The sequence below is a fragment of the Cynara cardunculus genome, unplaced genomic scaffold (assembly GCF_001531365.2).
Source record: "Cynara cardunculus var. scolymus isolate 2C unplaced genomic scaffold, CcrdV1 Un_Scaffold_7973, whole genome shotgun sequence".
In the NCBI taxonomy this organism is placed as follows: Eukaryota; Viridiplantae; Streptophyta; class Magnoliopsida; order Asterales; family Asteraceae; genus Cynara; species Cynara cardunculus.
Genome location: NW_020203892.1, coordinates 4,964 through 15,238, shown reverse-complemented (window position 1 = coordinate 15,238; position 10,275 = coordinate 4,964). Strand labels below are relative to the sequence as shown.

General features: G+C 39.1%; 1 protein-coding gene and 1 non-coding gene across 2 annotated transcripts; one reads left to right on the top strand and one right to left on the bottom strand.

Annotated features, from left to right (window-relative positions):
* Window positions 1-483: 483 nt before the first annotated feature.
* On the bottom strand, window positions 484-590 carry LOC112505036. Its single transcript, XR_003068311.1, has one exon. It is a non-coding gene; the product is annotated as a small nucleolar RNA R71 (small nucleolar RNA).
* A 4,489-nt stretch (window positions 591-5,079) lies between these two features.
* Window positions 5,080-5,550, top strand: LOC112505035. The gene has a single exon (XM_025108979.1). It carries the CDS (start codon window positions 5,080-5,082, stop codon window positions 5,548-5,550), a length of 471 nt encoding a protein of 156 aa, XP_024964747.1.
* The last annotated feature ends 4,725 nt before the right edge of the window (window positions 5,551-10,275 follow it).

Sequence of the window (10,275 nt, the reverse complement as noted above, 5' to 3'; positions counted from 1 at the left end):
TTTCACCAAGGACACCCACATCATGATAATGATAATAATTTGAACACAAAATCAGACCCTAATGAGCAACAAAGGACACAAACTCCAAATATCATTAATCTAGCAAATTCCAAAAATGGACGGATCATGGATTATGCTATCCCGGATTTTGAGCAATTAAATTCTGGGATAGTTAGACCACATATGACCGCTCTCCATTTCGAGCTAAAACCGATAATGTTYCAYATGTTACAGACTAATGGCCAATTTGCTGGACTGCCCTCAGAGGACCCATATTCTCATTTAAAGTCTTTTATGGAAATCACATATGCCTTCCTGATCCCGGGAGTGTCAAATGACGCTCTTAGACTTACTTTATTTCCATTTTCATTACGGGATCAGGCAAAAGCATGGTTTAATTCTTTAACACCGGGATCTGTGCCGTCATGGAATAACATGGCAGAAAAATTTTTGCGGAAATATTTTCCACCAACAAGGAACGCTAAGTCCAGAAACAAAATATGTCTTTTTAAACAACTGGATGATGAAGCTGTTCCTGACGCGTAGGAAAGGTTTAAAGAGCTGTTGAGGAAATGCCCACATCATGGCATTCCGTATTGTATTCAACTTGAGACGTTTTACAATGGGTTAAGTCCCATGGTAAAACAAATGCTCGACGCGACTACAGGCGGAGCCTTTACAGCCAGTACCTATAATGAGGGATATGAGATCCTAGAAAAGATATCAGCAAACAATGGGCATTGGGCTGACCCACGTGCCCAGCCACAGAAAAAGATTGCTAGAATACATGAGGTGGATGCATATACTGCATTAACAACTCAGTTCACCTCCATGACCAATATATTGAAAAATTTAACTTCTGGTCAGGGAGTACAGCAAGCTGCTAACACATCTATTCCAATAGTCCTATCTGTGCAATGTGTGTGCTGCGGTGGGGATCATTCATATGAACATTCTACTCATAATTTTGAATCAGTAAATTATGTTCAAAAGAAATCAAATCCCTACTCTAACTCATATAATGCCAGTTGGAGACAGCACCCGAACTTTTCTAGGACCAGTCCCAGTCTTAATCCACCAGTCCATAAGCAACAAGGAACTTCTAATTTCCAACCACAGCATCATGCAAACAGTTCTAACTCTCATAACCACCAACAAAGTTTTCAAAATTCTCAGCCACATTTTCAGAACAAACCTCCTCCACAAGCAGAATCATCATCTTCTTTGGAAGCAATGATTAAAGGGCTTTTAGCGCAGGCTCAAGCCCAAAATTAAGCTTTGATTAATCAACAAAGTGCTGCCATCAGGAATTTAGAGACTCAAGTCAGTCAACTTGCACTTAACCAAAATAATCGAGCCCTTGGGACCTTGCCCAGTAATATAGAAATCCCTAAAGACCTAGGAAAGGAGCATGTGAAAGTAGTGACTCTTAGGAGTGGAAAGGAGTTGATAGAAAAAGTGCAGAAAGATAATACACCAAGACTGTCAGAGCCTAGTGATCCAGTGTCGGTCCCTCTCAAAGAAGGACCGGTCCTACCTCTAGAAAAGCAAACATCTGAGACCAATACTCTTGTTCCCCCTAGATCAGACTTCCCTTTACTTTTTCCAGAGGAGACTCTAAAGAAGTCAGAAGGGACTGAGGTTGTAGAAATCCCTAAGCTTGATAATAAGATTCCACCAGAACCACTAAAGAGCACCACAAAGACTCAGGACATTCAAGACCCATCTTGCTCAACACCTCCAAGCAARAATGTGATAAAACCAATCCCTCCTTATGTTCCTTACCCCCAAAGGTTGAGGAATCAGAAAGAGGAATTGCATTTTAAAAAGTTCTTGGATGTGTTTAAAGAATTGCACATCAACATACCCCTTGTTGAAGCAATTGAGCAAATGCTTAGTTATGCTAAGTTTCTGAAGGATATCTTAAGAAAGAAGAAGAAGTTGACTGAATATGAGACAGTAGCCCTAACTGAAGGATGTAGTGCACTTTTGACCAATAGCATACCCCCTAAGCTAAAAGATCCTGGGAGTTTTACCATACCTTGTTCAATAGGAGGGAAGGAGATAGGGAAAGCCCTATGTGACCTAGGAGCTAGTATTAACCTCATGCCTTTGTCTGTCTTTAATACCTTAGGCATAGGAGAGGCTAGACCCACCACCGTCACACTCCAATTGGCCAACAAGTCCATAGCATATCCTAAGGGGAAAATTGAAGATGTTTTGGTACAAGTTGATAAGTTCATATTTTTGGCAAACTTTATCATACTAGATTTTGAGGCCGATAAGGACATTCTGATTATTTTAGGAAGACTTTTCTTAGCCACCGGAAGAACCCTGATTGATGTCCAGAAAGGAGAGTTAACCATGAGACTCCAGGACCAAAAAGTCACATTTAATGTCTTCAACTCTCTAAAGTACCCTGATTACTTGGAAGAGTGTTCAAGAATAACTGAGATAGAGGAGATATGTTTGGAAGAAGGAATTCAAAGAAACCTTAAGTTGGAAGGAGAGTATGATGAGGAAATAGAAGAGAAAAGTATTGAGAAAATAGAGGAAATAGGAACTGATGTTGTCCTAGTGGATGCTGCAGCATTTGAGCTGCTTGAAAATAATGAGCAAAAAGACTTCACCCCGTCGATAGAATCACCACCTGAGTTGGAGTTAAAGCAACTCCCATCCCATTTGAAATATGCTTTTCTAGGAGAAGAAGGCAAATTGCCTGTCATTATCTCATCTACCCTAGAATTGCATCAAGAAAAGAAGCTTGTGGATATGCTTAAATTGCACAAAAAGGCCTTAGGATGGACCATTGCTGACCTAAAAGGGATTAGTCTCTCTATTTGTCAACACAAGATCATCTTAGAGGATAAAAACTTCATGTCCATAGAACCTCAAAGAAGGTTGAATCCTGTCATGAAGGAGGTAGTCATGAAAGAGATTTTGAAATGGTTAGATGCTGGAGTTATCTTTCCGATAGCCAGTAGTTCTTGGGTTAGTCCTGTCCAGTGTGTTCGCAAGAAAAAAAGGTTCACAGTCATCACAAATGACAAGAATGAGCTTATCCCCACCAGAGTTGTTTCAGGTTGGAGAATATGCATGAACTATAGGAGACTAAACAAGGCTACCCAAAAGAACCATTTTCCACTACCTTTCATTGACCAAATGTTAGACAGATTAACCGGAAAAGAGTACTATTATTTCTTAGATGGGTATTCAGGGTACAATCAAATAGCCATTTCTCCCGAGGACCAGGAAAAGACCACCTTTACATGTCCTTATGGCACCTTTGCTTTTAGAAGAATGCCATTTGGACTATGTAATGCTCTTGCCACCTTACAAAGGTGTATGATGTCCATATTTTCTGATATGCTTGAAAAGTCCATTGAAATATTTATGGATGATTTTTCTGTATATGGTTCATCATTTGACAATTGTTTAAATAATTTGAAAAAGAGCTTAGAAAGGTGTGAGGAAACAGACTTGGTTCTTAATTGAGAGAAATGTCACTTCATGATCAAAGAAGGTATTGTTCTTGGGCACTTGATTTCTAAACGAGGGGTTGAGGTAGATAAGGCAAAACTGGAAGTAATTGAAAAACTACCCGAGCTCACCACTGTTAAGGGAATTAGAAGCTTTCTTGGTCATGCCGGATTTTATAAGAGATTCATAAAAGATTTTTCAAAATTTTCAAAACCTCTATGTCTACTCCTGGAGCATGACCAAAAATTCAATTTTAACGATGAGTGTAGAAATGCATTTAAAACTTTGAAAAAAGCTTTGGTTACCGCACTAGTGGTCGTTGCCCCTGACTGGAACAAACCTTTTGAGATCATGTGTGACGCAAGTGATTGGGCGGTAGGTGCTGTGTTAGGGCAAAGGAAGGAGAAGGTGTTTCATCAATCTACTACGCAAATAAGATTTTGAATGAGGCACAAATCAATTACACCACAACTGAGAAAGAATTATTGGCTATAGTTTTTGTTTTTGAGAGATTTAGGTCCTATTTGATGGGAACAAAGGTAATTGTGCATACTGATGATGCAGCCATCAAGTACCTGATCTCAAAGAAAAATGCAAAATCGAGGTTAATAAGATGGGTGCTTTTGTTGCAAGAATTTAACTTAGAGATACTTTATAGGAAGGGAATAGAGAATCAAGTGGCAGACCATTTGTCTAGGTTGGAAGAACCTGAGAGAGAGGGAATGGACATTAATGATACTTTTCCAGATGAGAGAATCCTCATGATAGACCAACCTAAAACACCATGGTTTGTTGATTTAGCTAATTTCTTGGCCTGTGGAATAAAACCCTCTGATTACACAAGTCACATGTTAAAGAAATTTTTTCATGATGCTAAATCTTATTTATGGGATGACTCGTTTCTGTTTAGACTTGTGTAGATCAGATTCTGAGAAGATGCGTGCCTGAATCTGAAGTGGCAGCAATCCTGCATCATTGCCATCATGCACCATACGGGGCCATTTTGGAGGTCATAGAACTGCAACAAAAGTCCTACAGTCAGGTTTCTATTGGCCAACAATTTTTAAAGATTCCCACAATTTTGCACAAAGGTGCAACGAATGTCAAGGGAGTGGCTCCATTTCCAAGAGAAATGAAATGCCATTAAATGGGATACTTATAGTTGAATTATTTGATGTTTGGGGAATAGACTTTATGGGCCCTTTCCCCCCATCAAATAATTGCCATTACATTCTTGTGGCTGTTGACTATGTATCCAAGTGGGTAGAAGCCATGGCATGTGTGTCAAATGATGCAAAAATTATGGTTAAGTTCCTTTAAAAACAAATTTTCACACGGTTCGGTACTCCGAGGGCACTAATCAGTGACGAGGGTACCCACTTTGTAAACAATTTGTTGAAAGGAGTTCTTGAAAAATATAATATTAACCACAGAATTGCCACMGCTTATCATCCACAAACAAATGGTTTGGCAGAGCTCTCTAATAGAGAAATTAAAGGCATTTTGGAAAAAATTGTAAAACCCAATAGAAAGGATTGGACATTTAAATTAGACGACGCTTTATGGGCATACAGAACTGCTTTTAAAACACCAATAGGTATGTCCCCATACAAGCTAGTCTATGGAAAAGCCTGTCATCTGCCTTTAGAACTGGAGCACAAAGCATACTGGGATATCAAAGAGCTCAATATGTCTTTAAATGATGCCGAAAAGAAAAGAAAGTTACAACTGTGTGAACTGGATGAACATAGGTTGTTGTCTTATGAGAATGACAAACTTTATAAGGAAAAGACAAAGAAATGGCATGATAACAGAATCCAGCACATAGAATTGAGAAAAGGCCAGCATGTGCTGTTATTTAATTCTAGACTGAAGTTATTCCCTGGAAAACTTAAGTCTAGATGGTCTGGGCCTTTTCTTATTTCTAAAGTTTATCCWTATGGAGCAGTGGATTTGGTAAACCCGGAAGATAATTCTATTTTCAAGGTTAATAGCCAAAGGGTAAAAGTGTACCATGATCCAGCAGCAGTCTCAGAACAGCACTCTGAGAGCTGTGTTGCTCCCTTCTAAAATCTCAAAAATCTCCCTTGGACTTCTTAAAAGTCCACCTTTGTTTGTAAATAAATTTCAATTTCATAGGTTGTTTATGTTTTAAAGTTTTCATGGTTTAGTGTGTTTTTGAATAAAAGATTGGTGAGCTGCTCATAATGCTACAACATTCTAGGCCTGTAGCTTTGTGTGAAATGGAAAAAGTGGGTTGAGCTTTAATTTTTAAACTTTTCTTGAAAAATATTGTTTTTATGGTATTTGGGGAAATTTGGCGCTGGTTTTTGAAAAAGGAAAGAGAGGAAGAAAGATGGGTTAAGGTAAATACAAGGTTAGGATCTTAGGATAGTACAAGGTAGTACAAGATGGTACAAGGTACCTTGCACTACCTCTTACACCATCATCACTTACTTTTCAGTCAAGGGTAAAAATTGTCACTTATCAAAAGAGTTGGGGTCAAAATGTCACAAGGTGATAGGTTGGGGTTTGAGGGTTGTGTCTCAATTAATGAGAAGGCTTAAGTTTTTAATGACCTTGTACTTCCTTTGTGAAATCGCCGACCATAACCTCTTAGACCCACTAAGTACTCCTAAGAAAACCATCATTAAACTACCACCTTTTCTTAACCCACCTTTTCAATCCCTCCCCCACTCTTCCCTCCATTACTCTCTCCATCACTCCAAAGCCTCACCACCATCACCAGCCTAAAACCACCAGCACCGTACCTACTGTCACTAAAAAAACCCTCCCCTGTTGTGCATTTTTCCTCTCCATCATCATCATTTGCTATCTCCACCATGGTTAGGCTAAAGAGAGCTGTTGCCCGACCTCAGCCAAGGGGACCTGTTCGAAGCAGCAACCATAGGAGGACTACTGTTCTACCCTCAAATGCTAAACCAGAGTTAGTAGAACTAAGTGAAAACAGTTCCTCTCTGTCAATGAGTGAAGAGGAGGCTGTTTCTACTCATCCACAGTCGACTGTGCCTTCATCTTCCACCATGGCCGAATCCTCTGTGCAAGAGTCAAGCCAAAGAAGAGTTCAAATCAATGATCTCAATGAACCTCCTGTGGATGAAACAGAGCATGACATTGAGGTAATTTTTAACCCTACTGTTCTTGTGGAAGACTATATTTCATCTGAGTCTGAGGATGATACCACTATGGCAAAAGACTTAGGAAGGGTTTACTTGCTTCCTTGGAATGATGAAACCACCCATGCCCCCATTCAAGAGTTTGTTGAGGCCACACCTCACAGCAAAGACTTTGAGGTCATTGATAATATCTTGGCCAAAATGGGGATAGACCATTCTAAACAGAGGACTGAGGAGCAGACCTCCATGGATATTCTGCTAGAGGCTGTTGAAACATTAGCCTCTCCTAGTCCCACTCATATGAAGCCTCCCTCTAAAAATAGGAAGGCTTTGGGAAAGAAGTCCACAAAGAAAACCACTCAAATGTCAGGTCCTGCACTCAAGAAGAAGAAGGTGGATGCTGTTGGAAAAGGCAAAATAGTAGCCTTAGAGGACTCTCCTAGAAGAATCACAAGGCAGTCACAGAATGTTGCAGCATCCAAACAACAGCCTGCTCCTACTTCCTCCACTCTAGCAATCACAAAGAGATACATGCTACCTTTGGAGGGTTTCAGTTCTGTCAAGGCAAAGGCTCTGTTTGAGAAATTCAAAGACAAGACTGCTTAGCCCAACAAAGGTTTTGATCAAGAGTGTGGAAGAGTGCCCATTTATCAAGGAGGTGATTAGTAGTTTGGGATGGCAAAGCTTCTGTGAGGTACATAGCTCTTACAATCTCTCACTTATTAGAGAGTTTTATGCTGAGGTTGCTGCTAGCAATTCTTGTATGATCACTTAGAGGTGTTTGCTTATCCTTTGATGATGAGACATTGAACAATGTCTTAGGTCTCACCATTCACTTTAATTCAGACTTTGAGACCCTTAAGCACACTACCTCTGAGTCTAAGCTCAATAAAATCTGTGAGGCAGTGGCAAGACCAGGCACAACATGGGAGCATCATACAAACTTTTCACTAAGGGTCTTCAAAGCTGCCAATTTGACCCCCAATGTTAATGTATGGGTCAATTTTGTCAAGCACTCTCTGCATCCCACAACCCATGACAGCTCCCTTAATGTTGAAAGGATGGTCTTGTTGTACTGCATTCTTAAGGGGAAAACCATTAGTGTGGGAGAGATATTACACAAGGCTATTGTGTATTGTGCTAACAAGACCCAAGGGAAGTTGTATCTCCCTAGGGTCATTGACAGGTTATTGAAGAGTGAAGGAGTGGTAGTTTTCAAGGAAGATGTCATCATCAAGGAAGGAGCAGAAAGGTCTATTATAGACCTAAAGGCTATGTCAAGGCTGAAGGAGAGGACAAACAGAAGTATGGGAGCAGTAGACTTGATGGGGATGATTCAAGATTTGCTGTCTCAAAACAGCAACCTGTTGGACAACATTTTGATGCAAAGATCTGAATCTATGGACAAGATGGAGGAGCTGAAAGCTGAGGTGAAGAGCCAAATTAAGAAGGGATAGAGGCAGGGGATAAAATATTTGAAAGAATTGAAGGCAAAACTGAAGGAAATGGTGAGCAAGAAATTGAAGAAGATGGGAAAGAGGCTGAAGAACCTCAAAGAAGAAAACAAGAGGCTAAAATAAGAGAATCAACACCTTACAGAAGCAGCCATGGATGCAGCCATGGAGCCACATGCCACACATCCTACTCCCTTGGAGTAGGACAGGTTCATTTATTCATCTTTAGCTTCCAACTTTTATTTTTATTTTGAGTCTTGGGATAGTTTTCTTACTTTTTAGCTTTATTTTCATACTTGATTACATGATCATTACTTATAGTTCTTGATATCATAGCCTAAATAAATTTGAGGGTAAATAGCCATGCACCTAATAATTGTGTTCTTGCTAGAACTAGCATATGTCATTTCTTGAGCCAACTTTCACTCACACACCAATACACATTTGGGTATGATGTAGGCCATCTTTCATTCAACTCTCAAACAAGCCACTTGTAGCTTTATACACTTTCCACCAACATAGCCAATGAGGGCATTGTCAAAAGTCCATGTTTGGGGGAGGGTATACCACAAAGGCCACAACTTCAAAAACAAAAGAGCAAAGCTCTAAGACCTTTGTGCGATCTGTTTTAATAGCACAAAAGTGTCCCATAGGGGCAATGTGCATGCTTTTATCATAAAGAGCACATAGTGCCAAAAATTTTAAAAAATAGAATGATGAAGCATAAAAGGAAAAAGGCAAAGTGAGAAAAGAAAATAGCCAAAGAGAGGAGAGCCTTAAGCAAGTCCTGTTGACCCTATCAAAGAGAGGTGTGTTGAGTTCATTAAAGAAAAGACTAGTGTTAGCATATGGTTCATACATGAAAAGTAGGCTTTGAATGGTTTGCTAAAAATTTATGAAGGGCTATGATGTTCATAAATGATATGTTTTGCTTTGTGTGTGCACTTACTACTTTGATCTTGTATACCTTACTATATTGAGTCATTTTTAGTTGTCATTTGGTTGCTTGGGGACAAGCAACACTTTAAGTTTGGGGGTGTGATAAGCATGGTTTATTACTTGCTTAAAGTACCCATTTCTTATGTTTAATAGGTAGATTTTCCTAGTTTATCCCAACCTTGAGTCATTTTTACTTCTTTATTTTCCATTTGTTATGTTTGGAGCTAAATGTGATGATGAATTTGTTTTTACAACAATTTGGAGTAGATAACATCTTTTGACTTACAACAATGCACTATAATGCTGCAGCATTCCATCAGCATTGCTCGGATCCGTTTTGGCTTTTTGGAGAAGTGCTTATTGGCTAAGCCTTTGTCAAGGATGGAGGTCTGAGCTGAAGAAGCCCTCGTTAAGCCCTCAACAGCTGGTGAAATGAGTGGAGAAGACTTTTTGTTGATATGTTATGATGGAGATGATACCTCCTTTTTCTAGTCCACTCATATGTACCTTTTACCTCCTTTTTATGTTTTTGTCTCTAGTTAGCTTTTGRGTATAAAAGAAAGCCTTAGGCTTCTCTTTGGGAATCATCTCMTGGACGTTTGTAGTTCCAATTTGTGCTCCAAAAACACTCTCAACTTATTAGTAGTATTTGCAAGCTTTTAAGTTTTAAGTTAATTATTGTTCTTCATATTTTGTCTTTTATTTATTTATTATTATTGTCATTTAATTTCCGTCATTTACTTTCAATCATTTACATTTATGTCTTTACTTTATGTCATTTATTTATGTTATTTACTTTCCATAATGAGTAGCTAATTTCATTAGCTCGGGTGTAAGGTAAAGGGTGAAATATTAAACCGAATGAAAGTGGACGTTGTTTCGCAATAACAATGTTCCACTATTTCATTCAAGTTTTATAAAACCAAGCACACTTCTTGACGAGTTGATCACTTTGAATGTGTTAAAGTGCCATGGACTTAGAGATAAGCCATGATAAGCACGTCAGCTTGAATGATATGAGAGGTAGACTTGAGAAAGTTRCCGACAAGAAGACTTGTCATTTATGTTTTTCAAACTTAGCTCCCGACGGGTTGGTCACTCTCTAAAAGTGTCAAAATGTGATAGATTCAGAGATGAACTATCTGTAACATGCCAACTTGAATGATATGGGAATCGGCTCAAAAGAGTGATTTTTAATAAAGAGATTTGTTTAGCCATATATCTTGCAGACACCATTTTGTCACTATCCCTGGTCCGAACACCAC